Source organism: Heterodontus francisci, chromosome 12 (genome assembly GCF_036365525.1).
Source record: "Heterodontus francisci isolate sHetFra1 chromosome 12, sHetFra1.hap1, whole genome shotgun sequence".
In the NCBI taxonomy this organism is placed as follows: Eukaryota; Metazoa; Chordata; class Chondrichthyes; order Heterodontiformes; family Heterodontidae; genus Heterodontus; species Heterodontus francisci.
The window spans coordinates 61,012,299-61,031,943 of record NC_090382.1 but is presented as its reverse complement, the minus strand read 5'-3'; the positions used below and the strand labels follow the sequence as shown (position 1 = coordinate 61,031,943).

Sequence of the window (19,645 nt, the reverse complement as noted above, 5' to 3'; positions counted from 1 at the left end):
ATCCCCTCTAAACTTTGCCCCTCGCACCTTAAACCTATGTCCCCTAGTAACTGACTCTTCCACCCTGGGAAAAAGCTTCTGACTATCCACTCTGTCCATGCCGCTCATAACTTTGTAAACCTTTGTAACTTTGTAACTCACTATCTCAACCATTAACTTTTTCAGACCCTTAAACTACATCTCTCCCCAGGTTTGTCTTTATACATTTTTATATATTTACACATTCATCTTGACTTTGCATATTACCACATCTCCGCCACCCACCCCCCGCAAGTCTCTGACATCACAGATTCAATCATTCAGGAGGCTTCACGACTCTCCCTGATCGTGTTCTTGTCGGACTCCAAAGATCAGTCGACTTTCTTTTAAGTCTTGCTTGACGACTTTGATGGCCTTTATCCATTATTGTGGTATCCTGTTGTCTCTGGGTTTCTCTATCATCATCTGGCTCCTCCAGATGACCGGTTGCTGTTTTTGAGATATAAGGATAAGGGTTCTCCTATCTCTGTGTATAGTACCCACAGAAATGTATACTACGTATGATCTCGGATGAACTTCATCTCTCTGGACAACTCTACCTTTACATTCTAGATCTCGTCTCTGTACCTTCTCACCATATTTTAACTTTGGCAGGTTTCTGGTATGAAATCCTTATTATAATTGCGAGCTTGTTGGTTCCAATAAGACTTCGCTTTGTCATTGATTTTTTTTCATAGTCTTGTACTTCAATTCCAGTATGCAGTTTTCTGGGAAGTTGAGTTTTCAGCTTCCTGCCCATCAACAGCTCTGAAGGTGAAAGTCCACATAACAATGGAGGAGATCGATAATTCAATAATGCAGTTGGAAGATCATTGCTCTACTTCAACAACAATTTAATAGTTTGTACTCCTCTCATTACTTCACCATTCACTTGAGGGTAACAAGGGAAACTTGTGAGATGTTTGAATCCCCACTTCCTTGCAATTTTTGTGAAGCATGCATTTGTAAACTGTGGTCCGTTGTATGACACAACATTGTCAGGGATACCATGTATTGCAAAGATCTCCTGTGATGCTCGAATAACAGATTGTTATTGTACTGATTGTTGAGTACAATTTCTCTTCTATCCATCATGAAAAATAAATCGATCGCTATTGTTACGACTGAGGTTGGAGGAGTGCATTGTCTCCTTCTAGCCCTGCTACTCCACTGATCATAACATATATTTAAAAATATTTTAACCATTTATGGATATGGCCAATTATATACTTTTATCTGCCATTTCAGAATAGAAATCCACCAACCTGGTTTCTTCAATAAACAACAAAATTATTAATTTATTATAAAACGAGAAAAGATGCAAAGCTTATTTAACACATTGGTTAAAATATGAAAGTATAAATATATTCCCTTCTAAATAACCCAACATGTACGCACACATATGAGTGCGCGTATACACACACATACACGTTAAAGAAAAAATAAAGAAGCTTTCTCGGAGGAGATCAACTTAACAAAAATAAAAATATTTGGCCAAATAATTGTTTATTCTTGAAGAAAAAAAGGATAAGATATGAAATGTTCCAGATGACTTTTTGTCTGGCATCCTGGTACACATAGACAGTTGCGGTTGTCACTGGGATCTTTTCAGAAGCAGTTAATTCAGGAGATGTCGAGAGGAAGTCTTGCAGGCTTTTTGGGAGAATTACTACATCAGTGGGTTCAGCTATCACACTGGATTCTCAAAAGATTTTTCAACACCAATGGCAAAGGATGAGTTGGGTGCCTTCTCGCTTAGCAGGATACACATCAACTTTACTCCAAACAATATCCAAAAATGAAACCAAAACCTCTGAGCCATAAACCCAGACATATGACTTCTCTGTAAACAACTCCAAATAGTTCTATTGTTCATAAGGCTCCAGCTGTTTACTTAGCTTAAGACATGGGCCTTCGAGTAAGTGTTTGTTTTTAAACAAAGTTCCAAGTGTTCTTCCAGTGACCCTTTAAAAAAAAAGTCCAGCCTCTCCTCAGGTATTTTCCACAGTCTTTTAAACACAAGTCCTCAAAAATATTAATAATGGCAGCACCTTCATGACGCTATCATGCAATAGTTTCCATTTTACATAAACAAATCTATTCCTAGACATTCCCACAGTCTGGTTGGAACTTGTGTAGTTATTAGAGGTTCTCTCTGTTCTAGTCTGTGTACCACACATCTCTGAAAATTCAAGATCATACTCTTGATGTCTTTTGATATTCCTGGACACCAAACAGATGATTGACCGCGAGCTCTACATTTTGTAATTCTCATGTGGCCTTGATGAATTCTTGCCAAGATATCTGATTGAAATGAACTTGGAATGACTACTCTGTCATTATACATCAACAAATAAATCGACAATTGTGAAGTGTTTCCTGAATTTGAAGAAAATTTTCATTACCACGAGGACATTCCTGTGGCCAACCTTTTGCACAATATTGGAGTATCCACATACGTTCCTCATCTTGTTTTTGAGCGTGACGAATTTCTTGAAGTTTCTGTGTACTTGCCAGCCACACTGGTGCTGTGTACTGTGAATATGATTTTATTTCTTTGACAAAGTTAACATCCTGTTATGTCAGATGGTCAACAGTTGCTCTTGACAATACATCTGTGGAGGTTTGCATCTTCCCTTATACATATACCATCTCATAGATATATCTCATCAACCTCAATCACAATCTCTGAGGCATCCTTGCAATTTCCTTCTCCTCCAGTAAGGAATCCGAGGGTTTGTGGTCTGTCTCAATAACCACTTTCATGCCAATAATGTAAGCTGAAAACTCCTCACAAGCCCGCGTGATTGCAAGTGCTTCTTTTTCAATGACCGCCTACCCTGTCTTTGTCTCAAACAAAGTTCTAGATGCATAATATATCAGTCTTTGACATCCATATGGCTGCTCTTGAAAGAGTACTGCCCCTAACCCTGTAGATGAGGCATCTGCTGCAATTATAGTCAGAAATGAAGGGTTGTAGTGTGCTAATATCGCTGGTGAAACTAGCATCTCCTTAATTCTTCAAAATGTCTGCTCTTGATGTGTGTTCCAACACCAGGCTTGATCTTTCTTCAAAAGTTGTCTTAATGATTCTGTTACCTGTGCCAAATTGGGTGAAACTTTTGCCAACTTATTCACTATTCCCAGGAATCATTGGCGATGTTGGACTGTAGTTGGTATTGGGAACTTACTCATGGCTCTTGTCTTTTGCAGGTCTGCCATTATGCCCTTACCACTCACAATATGGCCTAAGAATCGAATAGACATTTTTGAGAATTGACACGTATCATTAAGTGTCAACCCTTCTTGAAGATAATGTAGAACTGCTTTGACTCTCTGGTCATGTTCTTCAACTGATTCTCCATGGATCAGGATGTCATCCATGTGACAAATCACCCCTTTTAGTCCTTTGGAAGATTTCAGGTGCAGATGTTATACCGAATGTTAACTGATTGAAGCAGAATCTTCTGAATGCGTGATGAATGTTGTAAGCAATCTTGACTTCTCGTCCAACAGAAGTGCCAAAAGGTCACAGACCTGAAACATTAACTCTGCTTCTCTCTCCACAGATGCTGCCAGACCTGCTGAGTATTTCTGGCACCTTTTGTTTTTATTGCCAAAAGCCACTGTTCATGTCAAGTTTTGTGAACATTATGCTTTTTGATAGCTTTGCCAGGCTTTCATCCACCAAAGATGTAGGATGAACTTCCCTCGCCACAGCTTTGTTAAGCTGTGTTCAGTCCACACAGATACAAAGAGTACCATTTGGTTTTGGAACTGTAACCATAGCCTTCGTGACTGGAGAAATGATTCCCATCCTGTTCATCTCTTCCAGCTGATGCTAAACTTGATTCATCAATGGGTGTAGTATCGTCCTTGGTGTAAAGATACATATCGGTCTGGCATCTTCTTTCACCATTATACTACACTTGGTCTTCAGTCTTCCTAGACCCGAGAACAGTTTTGGAAAGTCTGCTTGAAAGCGACTGTTGGACGCTGATTATTTACTATCTTCCACTCTTTTAAGTAAATGTAGGCCTAAGCATGCTTTTCTGCTTAACAATGAAAATTCTTGACTTTTCAAAACATACAGGGTTTCCTTTATCTTCCTTCCTTTCTTGCAGCTTTCCTTGATCTTCAGTTGTATTCCTGCAGGACCTTGTAGCTGAGTATCTGCTGGTTGTAAGGAATGTCTCGTCAACCATGGCTCTTGGTCTGACAGAACTATGACACTTGAGCCTGTGTCCAATTTGAAATTCAGAATATGTCCATTGACATAAATGCCTGCCATCCAGAATGCCTTATTGGGATTGTTAATTTCCCTGAGGAAGTCTCCTATTTTTCCTTCCATTGGGAATAAGCGTGAAGGCTTTTTGTTTGGCATTTTCTTGCTCTGGCATATTTTCCCATAATGGCCTGACTTCTTGCACTTAAAGCATTATGCTTTACTAGCAGGGCACTGATCACATCTGTGGGTCTTTCTGGCTGCACAGTGCTGACAGGGTTTCCGGTGTCTTGCATCCTCTTACTTGCGTGTACCTTCTTCTCTACAGTGTGTTTTCCCTTCTTGGGCTTGAGGAACTGTACTGTCATCAGATTCTTTTCATTCTAAGGTTTCTCTTCAGTCCGCAGGATGGCTCTATTTTTTCTTCAGACTTCTGCCAGTCGCAGAATCTGAATTGCTTTTTGCAGAGTGAGGGCCTCTTTTGACTGTAAGAGATCTGATAAAGACTCGTCCTCTGTTCCCACAACTATATGGTCTCTAATCAATTCGGACTTTAGTGCTTCGTACTCACATCCTTCAGCCAATCAAAACAAATCATTAATGAAAGCATACACTGATTTGCCTGGCTTCTGCATCCTTTTATTGAACTTCGCACTTTCTAGGATCTTATTGCTTCTTAACTAAAACTAATTATCAAAAACTTGCAACACATCCTCAAATTTATCTATATTTATCTAATGGAGGTGTTCTTCACAGTCTTTTCCATGTATTCCCACACTTTCTGAGGTTTCCCACTCATTTCGGGGTTTTCTTGCGCTTTCCTCCTCAGTGCGCTCGAATAATGGCCGTCACTCCAGACTCGCCCTAACCAGGGATCAACTGTTTTTTTGTTTTCACGTCTTCCCTTCTTGCCTGCCTACTGCGCTGTTTTAAATAACCTACCTTTCAACAAGGATTTTTCTCCGGTTCCCCGACCGTCGCTTGGTACTCACTCGTAGCCCAATCGTTGGACCTGGTTATTCTCACAGATCACCACATTTCTGTGGTTCAGCCTGAATGCCTGCACAGTTGACTCACTGACACTCCGTGCCTTTTGCCATCAACGGAGCAGTTCTGAAGCTCTTCACACCCTCTCCTGAGATCTGCAGTCGTCTGGCGCTTCTCTTACCAGGTTCGGCTTCTCTAATCTTCTGGGTGTGTTCACCATTTACCAAGTTTTACAGCACTGCCACTGATCACCATGTTGTATATCAGGGGCATGATATTGCATGTTGTTGGTAGCGTAATTATAGTGTTCTTCTCAGCGATCTCGGAGTCTCTGGCTGACTGAACATCAACTCTTTATTTACATTTACATTATATTTACGCTCTCCATGAGGATCTCTAGCTAGCACTTCGAATGGTTCTTCTAGCTCCTTCCAAGCCTACTGCTCATGTGACTATTACCACGTCATCACTATAGTGGGAGGGGTTACTCTCACTGTCTCAACCATTAACCCTTTCAGACCCTTATACTACAGGCACCTCCATCTTGGAGCGCCATCTCCCTTACTTACCTTCCATTGCAGGCTGCTGCTCCTTTCAAGCTGGAAACCAATGCGTGACTGTTACCACCCTCATCCTTGCCCACACTGGGTGTCGGTTCAGCACCCAGAAACAGTGCCGTCCTCTGTTTCCTGTCCCTAGAGGGAAAATCCAGCCCTAAGATTCAAAGTGAATTTGCTTACTTAACTCAATCTCACATCTGACCTTGTAGAAGATAATAATAAACCACACGCTACGTATCTTTCATAGGTTCTTGTTTTAGGCATTTCAACACCTCATACATATTCCAAGCATGCTTTCCTCTTCTTTTCCTCTCTTCTCACATCCTACCACTTGCACAACCAATTCTTCCCACCACATTCCACACACCTGCCTTTACATTCATTACCTTCCCATCCTTATTTCATCTTATTACTTCTCCACTTCTCAATACATGCACTATATACTGCAGACTGGGAGATGTGGGTGATGTTTGCTGTGGTAGACTGTAAGAAACAAGTGGCAAAGTAGTTCAGATGACTACCAAAGAATGGCCTATTGGTCCAACAGGCAGCAAGTCCTATTACAGGAGGATACTGAGGTCTGCAACAGCCTACCTGGAGAAGTGCAGCTACCTGAAGTACTGTCCTTGTACACAGATAGATCCAAAAAAGTGACTCTTGGACTGTGCATCCCTTGGGGGTGGTGGAGGGGTTGGGGTGAAGTATGGCTTCTATAAGCTGCCCCTTCCCCTCCTGTCTATTAATAGGCCCAGCTGCTGTTTGCTGCTGATTGCTGAGGCTGCTGCTTTTCTCTTATTCTTACTGTTACTCCATCCAAGCAAAACTGGCAATAATAGCATCTGTGGTAAGTAGATAAAGCTTACCGAGGGTCACTAAGGAAAGCATATCAAAAGGAAGTGATTGTGGAACCGAAAGCTCTCTTTTATCTTATCTTTGGCCTCCTTATCTCGAGAGACAATGGGTAAGCGCCTGGAGGTGGTCAGTGGTGTGTGAAGCAGCGCCTGGAGTGGCTATAAACGCCAATTCTAGAGTGACAGGCTCTACCACAGGTGCTGCAGAAAAATTTGTTTGTCGGGGCTGTTACACAGTTGGCTCTCCCCTTGCGCCTCTGTCTTTTTTCCTGCCAACTACTAAGTCTCTTCGACTCGCCACACTTTAGCCCCGCCTTTATGACTGCCCGCCAGCTCTGGTGAACGCTGGCAACTGACTCCCACGACTTGTGATCAATGTCACAGGATTTCATGTCACGTTTGCAGACGTCTTTAAAGCGGAGACATGGACGGCCGGTGGGTCTGATACCAGTGGCGAGCTCGCTGTACAATGTGTCTTTGGGGATCCTGCCATCTTCCATGCGGCTCACATGGCCAAGCCATCTCAAGCGCCGCTGACTCAGTAGTGTGTATAAGCTGGGGATGTTGGCCGCCTAGCAATCTAAATAACATTAAGGTCCTAAAATCCGCTTACCTACACCTGACTGTCCCTTTAAAAACTATATCTGGGAGTCCGAGAGACCAGTCCCACTCAGTTTCACTTGTGGGTTGGGCACTGGACTGACTTTCGCAATTTCACGTTAAAAAGTGTTGGCTCCTAATTCTATCATAGGATCCTAATTTATATGGAATCATGAAGCCTAACATCGGCTTAGTCAGAAAATTTCATAGTTAAAGTGGTCATAGGCAGAAGTTCAGTGACAGCACAGCAGTACGTACCTAACCACTAATTTTATTAGCCCCCTCCCATCCCATTCCTGGCAGATGGACAGGATTAAGATCAGCCCTAGCCCTATAATGTCTATGTAAATAGCCCAGAATTTCCTGAAATTGTGCGACTGGCGGGTTGTGTTCATACATCCTGAGAATATTGCTAGCATATGCAAGAATGTCAAAAACAGTGTAAAACAGGTGGAAATCAGCATAAACAATTGGGGCCCAAAGAGAACATGACTTACACCATATTCCATTTTTAAGTCTTTCTATACGTTGATGTTAAATTTTGAAGCCATCAAATCATAATTTATGCACATTAGAGTTTGTTTAAGAAAATGAAATCTCAGAAGATTTAAAATTTTGAATGCCAATCATTCTGATGCCTAAAGATGCATGCAAAGGTATAGAAAATATATTGTTGGTCTCAGTGAGAAGAAATAAGTTAAAATTGCTTTTCAGGACCAGAAATATGACTTTGGGTCTGGCTATGTCTGAAATTTTAGGTGTAAATTTGCAACAAGTTCATGACTGTTGTAAATTTAGGGTTTTCATGTGAGCTGTGGTTTTGCATAAAAGTGGAGTTTCATTAATAAATAGCAGAGGGTTTCAGGGGAGGTTTTGTGAAATTGGCATAAAATACTGGGGAAATTCAGGTGTACCCAAAAAAGGGGCATAACTCACTTATGCCGAAATTTCTTCAATCTCTTTTACTGCAAATTGATGTTACTGCAAGCTTCTGCTGTTTTTAGGAAAATTCAGGTTAATTTGAAATGCAGTATAAATATTTGCTGAGATTTCAACAAAACAAATTCTGGTAATAAATAATAAAATGGCATGTCTCTTTTAATTAAATTTGTTAAAAATTTAATGTATGACCTTATTGAACTAAATGGGATACTAACTTTGTGATTGACAATAACCCTGGAAATCATTTTGAATTTTACCACCTGGGTTGTAACCTGACAGAGTGGATCACCTGCACGATATAGAACCCACCTGATTCTCGAAAATCAGGTGCGTTCAACAATGGGCAGATGATTCACTCCACCACTTTATCACCCAGGTGATGAAGCTGAAAATTTACCTTCCCCACTAATTTTTGCCTCATCTCTTCTCTTGAAATGAGTGACTCATGCTTGGACTGAAGTCCTCCACCACCTCACGGAAACACCAATTCTCAAGTGTCAATCCCAGTGGAACATTTGACAATGGGAATGATTATAGTTTAGTTCAGTTCAGTTCTGTCTTTACCTGACCTCCAAACATACACATTTGTAGTAAATGCCATTAGCTAATCATCAAGAGCAGGGACCTTGGCTGATGTTTCCATTCCCCAGCCTAGGAATGATGAGGTGGATCGCAATGCGCTTCTGCCATCCTAGCTGGAATTCATTAACTTAACAACAGGGAAAGGATTCAATCTAGGGCTTCCTTGTCTTCTTGCTCTGTGCCACATCATGTGGTATATTTATCAACTGAGCCATCGAGGGACAAATGGAAACACTTTTGAAGCCCTTTTTTGAATTAGTGAACATACATAACAATACAAAATGAACTTCAATCATGAATGTCTGTTCACAAAATTAGCAGATCTACATAGAAGCCTTAATCCACTGAAAATATATTAATCTTTGATTGGATGAAGAGAGTTACTGGCTAAGCAACACTTCAGTTGATTCTGAATAAGATTTCTCATAAAATGAATCTTCACAATGCGCCAATAACATATTCAAACTACCTCAGCATTCTGCCTCGGATACAACAAAAATCATTGGCTCTTGCTTTCCCATTTCTGCCATGATCATAGCAAGCTGGTTCAGGTTGCCATGATGAAAGTGCTGAGCTTCCCATAAATCAAGAATTACAGAGGTCGGACTAGCTTTAGATGCAAAATAATTGAGATACCTGTTAAAATACAAAAGAAAAACACTTCAGAGCTGTTTCATTAGCAAGTTTGAGTGCCTTTAATTTAGAAAAAGTGCATGATTTACCTTCAGAATGACATGAATGTAAATTATCTTTCATGTCTTTAGCATTTCACAGTCCAATAGGAAAATCATATAAACATCTTAACACTTCTGATTAAAGTAGCCTCACACTTTGATTTTCCATATTTTCCGACATCTTTTCACGAGTTTTCTCTGATGCAATTCCTAGCTAAAAAGTTGAGATGACACTGGGCTGGATCCCCGACCCCAGGAATTGTGGCGGGGGGAGGGATGAAGATCAGTAAGGATGAGGCCCACCGTCGACCCCACCGCCGGCAGGGCCAACGGAGGCAGACAGGCCTCATGACCCCTCCACCCCGCCCCCGCCGTTTGGCGATGGGAGCACGATTTCCATATGTCAATAAATTAACTTACCTGAATTAATGAAAGTCCCTTCGCCTCCTTATTTGCCGCACTGATCTTCATTGTGGTAGCCGGCAATGCCGTGCCTTCGAATCCCCGTTCGAGGAAAAGAGGCATGACTCCTGTGGGGAGGGGGGAGGAGGTACCTTTCTCAGTGTGGGGGGTGGGGAGCATGGTCAAACTCTTCAGATTGGTCGGGGGGGTGATGGGAAGGGGTAAAGGACAAAGATTCTGAAATTTGGGGGGCGGTGGGGGAGAAGGTAAGATATTCATGGTCGGTATTCCGGGGGTGGGGAGTGGGGGAAAGGTGGGAAAGGGCATGGAAAGATTTTTTCATTCATTTGTATAAACTGCAAAATAACTGTCACTTTAAAAATTCAAATGGTCATTTAGGGCTGTAAGCCCTTTAAAAATGGCACCAGCGCCTGCACATTGGCGCCGTACGCCATTGCCAGAGATGGCTCGCCCGTCTTCTCCACATCATTGTGGAAGGGTGGGGGGATGGTGGCCACCGCAGCCATGCTAATGATCCGCCGCATTTGGAATCGCGATGGCTCTGCGACGTGCGCCCCGTGTGTGCGGGCCGCCATATTTTTCACCCGCCACCTATTTTGGCAGTGGACTTTTAAAATGCAGCCCACTGACTCAAACTTGGGAGAAGGTCATCTACCTTAACTCATAACTACATCTTGTCTAGAATCTTCAAGAGACTCATGGAGAGTTTCTGAATGAGGAAAAATATATCTTAATTGTAGATAGTACACTAATTATTGTATCTCAAATGTCTATAATACAATCCTTTAAGCTCTGATAGTTGGTGCAAACACTGTACAGGATTGTGATAAAGCATGTACAAGAAATTCTTAGATTTGTGCACAATTGATTCTGGTTCACAGCATTACAAAGATGCCTAAAGAATGATTTTACTTGAACGTTTATTAATTGATCCTCACTATGGAGTAATTATTCAAATTTAGAATGTGGGCTCATTTTAAATCACAATTCAACTTTAACCTTTGATTTAGGGTAAGTGATCACTTAAGTTCCAATATTTTGACCAGACCTCACAAAATGAAAAAAATAACACACCCCTATAAAGATAATAGCTGAAGTTACTAAAAGAATGCATTTGAATGGATAGTTGTTTCAAAGAAAATTGTAAATTGTAAATTAATTACAATTAACAAGATCTAGACCAAATGTGTTGTTTGTGTAAGTCAATTTTGTTTCTTGCAGCGCCATGGAAACTCAAATATATCTGAGTAAAGCTAGCTGTCAGCAGGATTTGCATGAGAAGTCACCAGGAAGCAAAAATATGCATAATATTTCAGAAGGGAGCACTTGCATGGATTTCTTAGTAGCTTCAAATACATCGAAAAGTTCTTTTAATACCCCAATTATTCAAATGAGTGTCTGTGTTACGACCAGGTGAGAAAGAGGTCTAGGGTTCCCTTTCAGCCTTCACCTGGTCTTATCGTAATAAAGTTTTATTTTTGAACACACTTTTTTTTTCAGCTCCCCCTTTGGTGAATCCTTGATAAACAGAGAATTTTCAAGCTGGCATGTTATAACCAGTGGAGTGCTGCAAGATCAGTGCTGGGTCCCCAGCTGTTTACAATCTATGTTATTGACTTAGACAAAGAGACCGAGAGTAATGTATCTAAGTTTGCTGATGATACAAAGCTAGGTGGGAAGGAGGCTTCAAGGGGATTTGGACAGGCTAAGTGGATGGGCAAGAACATGGCAGATGGAATATAATGTGAATAAGTGTGAAGTGATCCACTTTGGTAAAAAAAACCAGAAAGGTCGAGTTTTTCTTAAATGGTGAGAGGTTGGGAAGTGTTGATGTCCAAAGAGACCTGGGTGTCCTTGTTCATGAGTCACGAAAAGCTAGGATGCAGGTGCAGCAAACAATTAAGAAGGCAAATGGTATGTTGGCCTTCATTGCAAGGGGATTTGAGTACAGGAGTAAAGATGTATTGCTTCAATTGTATGAAGCTTTGGTGAGACAGCACCTGGACTATTGTGCACACTTTTGGTCTCCATATCTAAGGATGGATATACTTGCCTTGGAGGCAGTAGAGCAAAGGTTCACTAGATTCATCCCTGGGATGAGAGGTTATCCTATGATAAGAGGCTGAGTAATTTTTTTAAAAATTCATTCATGGGATGTGGGCGTCGCTGGCTAGGCCAGCAGTTATTGCCCATCCCTAATTGCCCTTGAGAAGGTGGTGGTGAGCTGCCTTCTTGAACCGCTGCAGTCCCTGTGAGGTAGGTACACCTACAGTGCTGTTAGGAAGGGAGTTCCAGGATTTTGACCCAGCGAAAGTGAAGGAACGGCGATATAGTTCCAAGTCAGGATGGTGTGTGACTTGGACGGGAACTTGTGGGTGGTGATGTTCCCATGCATCTGCTGCTCCTGTCCTTCGAGGTGGTAGAGGTCGCGGGTTTGGAAGGTGCTGTCTAAGGAACCTTGGTGCGTTGCTGCAGTGCATCTTGTAGATGGTACACACTGCTGCCACTGTGCGTTGGTGGTGGAGCGAGTGAATGTTAGTGGATGGTGTGCCAATTAATCGGGCTGCTTTGTCCTGGATGGTGTCGAGCTTCTTGAGTGTTGGAGCTGCACCCATCCAGGCAAGTGGAGAGCATTCCATCACACTCCTGACTTGTGCCTTGTAGATGGTGGACAGGCTTTGGGGAGTCAGGAGGTGAGTTACTCGCCGCAGGATTTCTAGCCTCTGACCTGCTCTGTAGCCACGGTATTTAAATGGCTACTCCAGTTCAGTTTCTGGTCAATGGTAGCCCCTAGGATGTTGATAGTGGGGGATTCAGCGATGGTAATGCCATTGAATGTCAAGGGGAGATGGTTAGATTCTCTCTTGTTGGAGATGGTCATTGCCTGGCACTTGTGTGGCGCAAATGTTACTTGCCACTTATCAGCCCAAGCCTGGATATTGTGAAGGTCTTGCTGCATTTTTACCCGGACTGCTTCAGTATGTGAGGAGTCTCGAATGGTACTGAACATTGTGCAATCATCAGCAAACATCCCCACCTCTGACCTTACGATTGAAGGAAGGTCATTGATGAAGCAGCTGAAGATGGTTAGGCCTAGGACACTACCCTGAGGAACTCCTGCAGTGATGTCCTGGAACTCAGATGATTGACCTCCAACAACCACAGCCATCTTCCTTTGCACTAGGTATGACCCCAACCAGCAGAGTGTTTTCCCCCCGATTCCCATTGACTCCACTTTTGCTAGGGCTCCTTGATGCCATACTCGGTCAAATGCTGTCTTGATGTCAAGGGCAGTCACTCTCACCTCACCTCTTGAGTTCAGCTCTTTTGTCCATGTTTGAACCGAGGCTGTAATGAGGTCAGGGGCTGAGTGGCCCTGGCGGAACCCAAACTGAACATCACTGAGCAGGTTATTGCTAACAAGTGCTGCTTGATGGCACTGTTAATGACACCTTCCATCACTTTATTGATGATTGAGAGTAGGCTGATGGGGCGGTAATTGGCTGGGTTGGACTTGTCCTCCTTTTTGTGTACAGGATATACTTGGGCAATTTTCCACATTGCCGGGTAGATGCCAGTGTCATAGCTATACTGGAACAGCTTGGCTAGGGGTGTGGCAAGTTCTGGAGCACAGGTCTTCACTACTATTGCCGGAATATTGTCAGGACCCATAGCCTTTGCAGTATCCAGTGCCTTCAGTCGTTTCTTGATATCACGCGGAACGAATCGAATTGGCTGAAGTTTGGCATCTGTAATGCTGGGGACTTCAGGAGGGGGCCGAGATGGATCATCAACTCGGCACTTCTGGCTGAAGATTGTTGCAAATGCTTCAGCCTCATCTTTCGCACTGATGTGCTGGGCTCCCCCATCATTGAGGATGGGGATATTTGTGGAGCCATCTCCTCCAGTTAGTTGTTTAATTGTCCACCACCATTCACGACTGGATGTGGCAGGACTGCAGAGCTTAGATCTGATCTGTTGGTTATGGGATCGCTTAGCTCTTCCTATTGCATGCTGCTTATGCAGTTTGGCATGCAAGTAGTCCTGGGTTGTAGCTTCACCAGGTTGACACCTCATTTTAAGGTATGCCTGGTGCTGCTCCTGGCATGCCCTCCTGCACTCTTCTTTGAACCAGGGTTGATCTCCTGGCTTGATGGTAATGGTAGCGTGGGGGATATGCTGGACCATGAGGTTACAGATTGTGGTTGAGTACAATTCTGCTGCTGCTGATGGCCCACAGTGCCTCATGGATGCCCAGTTTTGCATCGCTAGATCTGTTCGAAATCTATCCCATTTAGCACGGTGATAGTGCCACACAACACGATGGACGGTATCCTCAATGTGAAGGCGGGACTTCGTCTCCACAAGGACTGTGCGGTGGTGACTCCTACCAATACAGTCATGGACAGAAGCATCTGCAGCAGGCAGATTGGTGAGGACCAGGTCAAGTATGTTTTTCCCTCGTGTTGGCACCCCTACCACCTGCCGCAGACCCAGTCTAGCAGCTATGTCCTTTAGTACTCGGCCAGCTCGGTCAGTTGAGCCACTCTTGGTGATGGACATTGAAGACCCCACCCAGAGTACATTTTGTGCCCTTGCCAGCCTCAGTGCTTCCACCAAGTGGTGTTCAACACGGAGGAATACTGAGTCATCAGCTGAGGGAGGGCGGTAGGTGGTAATCAGTAAGAGGTTACCTTGCCCATGTTTGACCTGATGCCATGAGACTTCATGGTGTCCGGAGTCGATGTTGAGGACTCCCAGGGCAACTCCCTCCCTACTGTAGACCACTGTGCCGCCACCTCTGCTGGGTCTGTCCTGCCGGTGGGACAGGACATACCCAAGGATAGTGACTGCAGTGTCTGGGACATTGTCTGTAAGGTATGATTCTGTGAGTATGACCATGTCAGGCTGTTGCTTGACTCGTCTGTGGGGCAGCTCTCCTAACTTTGGCACAAGCCCACAGATGTTCGTAAGGAGGACTTTGCAAGCTCGACAGGGCTGGGTTTGCCGTTGTCATTTCCGTGCCTAGGTTGAAGCCGGGTGGTCCGTCCCGTTTCATTCCTTTTTATTGACTTTGTAGCGGTTAGGTACAACTGAGTGGCTTGCTATGCCATTTCAGAGGGCATGTAAGAGTTAACCACATTGCTGTGGGTCTGGAGTCACATGTTGCCAGACCAGGTAAGGTTTACTTTCCTAAAGGACATTAGTGAACCAGTTGGGTTTTTACAACAATTGACAATGGTTTAATGGCCATCATTAGACTAGCTTTTAATTCCAGATTTTTATTAATTAAATTCAAATTCCACCTTCTGCTGTGGTGGGATTCGAACCCATGTCCCCAGAGAAATACCCTGGGTCTCTGGGTTACTAGTCCAGTGATAATACCACTATGCCACCGCCTCCTCTCTGGAGTTTAGAAGAATGAGAGGTGATCACATTGAAACATACAAGATTCTGAAGGAGCTTAACAGGGTGGACACTGAAAGGTTGTTTCCCCTGGCTGGGGAATCTAGAACACGGGGGCACAAATCAGGATAAGGGTTGATAATTTAGGACTAAGATGAGGAGAAACATCTTTACTCAAAGCGTTGTGAATCTTTGGAATTCTCTACCCCTGAGGGTTGTGGATGCTTCATCATTGAGTATATATAAGGCTGAGATGGATAGATTTTTGGTCTCTCAGGGAATCAAGGGAGATGGGGAGCGGGCAGAAAAGTGGAGTTGAGGCAGAAGATCAGTTATGATCGTACTGAATGACAGAGTAGGCTCGAGGGGCCATATGGACTACTCCTGCTCCTATTTTCTATGTTCTTATGTTCTTAAAATTACTACTTGTATGTTAATATGATTGTATAAATCTATTCAGACTCACCGGTCCAATTTCAATTTATATGCCAGCATCCTCCAGTCACTTCCTCGTGAACTTGGAATATCCAGACTGCTGCAAATCTTCTGTCTGATCAGATAGGGGATTTTGAAAGCACAAGGTCCTGCTAAAGATGTGCCACAATTGTTTGGCTCCATAAATTGAAAGTCTGTCTGCCTTGCATCCTTGAGGGAATAAAAATAATTCTAGTTCAGCCTATCATAATGCATTCAACTATGCAGGAACCCTATCATAATCGTTGAAATTCCACCGAGACAGTATGGATTTCAGTTCATCAAATGTTCCAATTGTCTTGCATGCTCTGTCTCTCAGAGAATACAAGATAGTCAGATATATATTCAAAGTAAGCTAAATGTTGACCATAATATTTCAATCTAAAAATAACTTCAATGGCCAATAGTTTAACAATTACAAAACAAAGTAACAGAAAAAAAGTTTTTTTTTCACTACACTGTTGAGCATGTTTTAAAATAGGAAACATTTTTTCACTTAGTGGAAGTGGCTTATGCTTTTTGATGTCAGTATAATACTTCTGCTGTATTGCCTGATGACCACAATCACTGAAGATATTATGCAATGGCATCAAGCTTCAATAGAACAATATTTTCTCATCTAATATGTTTCTATCCAATTGCATTTAGTTATTTAGTTTGACTAGCATTGGTTTGGATGTCCCAAACAAAAGATACAGTTCACTATTAATGACTAATTTTCTGCAACCAACATTTACTTAAAGCATTGATTTAAAAAAAAAATCAGTAAGTACAGTACATGAAAATTTTAGAAGACATTTGTTTGATAGGATCAGAGAGCCATAAACTTATATACAATTGTAGCACACTGTTAATGAGTACTGTGATCTGAATGCTGCTCAAGATCAATCATTCATTTATCTCCAGACACTTCTTGATAACCCCAATCAGAGCTACTTTAAAGAACATGCAAAAATATTGTCTCAACTTCAGTTATTAAGCCTCCTAATTAAAATTAACAACATCTAACTTGTGCTTTTACAAAACTAAATTTACCAATTATGGTAAGTAAACCATCAAGTGGACTTTAGATGGAATCATGCTTATTAAACAGTTTAACAACTGGAACTAAGCCTACTGATCTTTGCTGATAATTGACTTATTCAAATCTGTGCTAACTGTTGGAAAGTGGCAACCAAACTTCATGTAGTCATGTTTTAGGGAGCGTAAACTTTATATTTTAATGTAAAAAAAAGCAATAAAAGAAGAAATAGCCTGAAACACCTATTTGCTACAACAATTTCTATCAAAATGCTTGTGCAGAATACCTCGCAAATAAACAGGCAAATGGAGAAAGCAGTGCAAAGTAGAAATCACATAGTCAACTGTTTCCCCCCACAAACTCTCCCGCCCCAGCACACCCCAAGAATCAGTACTGTGCAACTCCTCATTTTCAGTGATTTAAATCTCCAACTCAGTTCCCCTTGAATTCACTGCCCTCCTATCCTCCCTAAACCTCTCTCCCCATTTAAACTCTCGTATTCATATTCCTAGTCATCCCCTCAACCTTGCCAAATACCATGCTTTGTCTATTCTCATCATCTCAATTACTGACGAGGCCATTTCTGAGCATTTCTTTATATCCCTTACTAACCACATCCCTTTACCCCTTCCAATCTAATTTCCTCTACACCTTCCACTGGGGTGGGGTGGGGGGGGGGGGGGGGTGAATTTCATCAACTTACATACTTATTTTCCAACTCCCAACTGCCTGGACTTTGACCCTCCATTTTCTATAATACCTCTGTAGCTATATATTCCTCAGCTATTCCCTCATCTCCACCTTTGATATTCTTGTTCATTTGCTCCCATCCTAATTGTTGCCCAGTATGTTCCCATCTTCACCCCCTGATAGTCAGAGCACTTCCAGCAATGCCTAAAGCATTCACAATAAGATAGATTAAATAATGGCACAGAGATAAATGGTTTAGAGATAATTGCCATTACAGAGACATGATTACAAGGTGACCAAGGTTGGAAAATAAATACTCCAGGGTACACAAAATTTTGAAAAGGTAGACAGAATGGAAAAGGAGGAGTAGCCTTGACAGTAAGGGATAACATAAGGACAGTGGTGAGAAAGGATCTTGGCTCAAAGGATCAGGAGGTAGAATCAGTATGGGTGGAGATTAGGAATAAAAAGTCAGAAAACGTTGGTGGGAGTAGTTTACAGGCCCCCTAACAGTAGCTATATCATTGAACAGAGCATTATGTAAGAAATAATTGGAGCTTGTAACAAAGGCAATGTAATAATTGTGGGGACTTTAATCTTCATATAGGCTGGACCAATCAAATTGGCAAAGGTGATCTGGAAAATGAGTTTGTAGAAATTTTTGTGACAGTTTCTTGGAACAATATATTGTGGAACCAACTATGGATAAAGCTATTTTAGATCTAGTATTGTGCAATGAGGCATGCTTAATTAGTAATCTCATAGTAAAAGATTTGCTGGGAAAAACAGTCACAATATATTTGAATTCCACAATAAGTTTGAAAGCGACATACTCCAGTCCCAAACAAGAATCTTAAAATTAAACAAAGCTAATTACACAGGTATGAGGGGAGAGATGGCTAAGGTTGATTGGATAAATAGACTAAAAGATATGGTGGTAAATAAACAGTGGGAAACATTTAAAGAAACAATTCAAAATATTCAACAAAAATAGATTCCATTAAAAACATAAACTCAGAAAGAAAGATTAATCTGTTGCTTACTAAGGAAGTTAAGGATCGTATTAGATTAAAAGAAAAGGTTTTAACGTGGCAAAGAATAATAGTAAGCCTGAAGATTAGGAGTATTTTAGAAACCAGCAAAGGGCCACCAAAAAGTCAATAAAAGGATAAAAAATAGAATGTGTAAGTAAACTAACCAGGAATTTTACAAGCATATAAAAAGGTGGGGAGTAGCTAAATTAAACATTGGTCCCTTAGAGGCAGAGATGGGAGAAATTATCATGGGAAATGAAGAAATGGCAGACAGTGAACAAATATTTTGTATCTGTCTTCACGTTAGAAGACACAAATTACATGCCAGAAATAGAGGATAAACAAGGACCAATAAAGTGACGCATGTAAGGAAATTAATATCAGCAGAGAAAAAATATTGGAGAAACTTAAGGGACTAAAATCTAAAATCTGACACATCCCCAGGACCTGATGGCACACATCTTAGGGTTCTAAAAGAGGTAGCTGTAGAGATAGTGCATGTGCTGATTATGATTTTCCAAAATTCTCTAGATTCTAGAATGGTCCCCGAGGATTGGAAGCTAGCAAATGTAACACTGCTAAATGAGTAAGGAGTCAGAGAGAAAACAGGAAACTAGAGGCCACTTAGCCTGACATCAGTTGTTGGGAAAATGTTGGAATCCATTATTATGGAAGTCTTAACAATGCACTCAGAAAATCATAGTATGATCAGACAAAGTCAACCTGGTTTTATGAAAAGGGAGTTGTGGTTGACAAACTTATTAGATTTTTCTGAGGCTGTAACTAGTAGGGTAGATAAAGGGGAATCACTAGGTGTAGTATGCTTGGATTTCCAAAAGGCATTTGATAAGGTGCCATACAAAAGGCTAATATGCAAGATAAGGGCATTTGGAGTTGGAGTAATACATTAGCATGGATAGAGGATTGGTTAACAGAGAGGAAGCAGAGTAGGGATGATTGGGGCATTTTCAAGTTGGCAGGCTGTAACTAGTGGAGTACCACAAGGATCAGTGCTGGGACCTCAGCTATTTACAATCTATGTTAGTGACTTAGGTGAAGAAACTAAGAGTAATGTATATAAGTTCACTGATCATACAAAGCTAGCTGGGTATGTAAACTGTGAGGAGGACTCAAATAGGCTGCAAAGAAATATAGGCA

At 41.8% G+C, this 19,645-nt stretch overlaps 1 protein-coding gene across 1 annotated transcript in view; it reads right to left on the bottom strand.

Annotated features, from left to right (window-relative positions):
• Positions 1-9,235: 9,235 nt before the first annotated feature.
• Positions 9,236-19,645, bottom strand: part of unc5a (unc-5 netrin receptor A) — a 312,917-nt gene continuing 302,507 nt past the window's right edge. The window contains exons 14-15 of the mRNA XM_068043091.1: positions 15,735-15,913; positions 9,236-9,401 (exon numbers count right to left, since the gene is read on the bottom strand). Coding sequence (XP_067899192.1) covers positions 9,236-9,401; positions 15,735-15,913 — 345 coding nt within the window. The remainder of the gene's footprint in view (positions 9,402-15,734; positions 15,914-19,645) is intronic.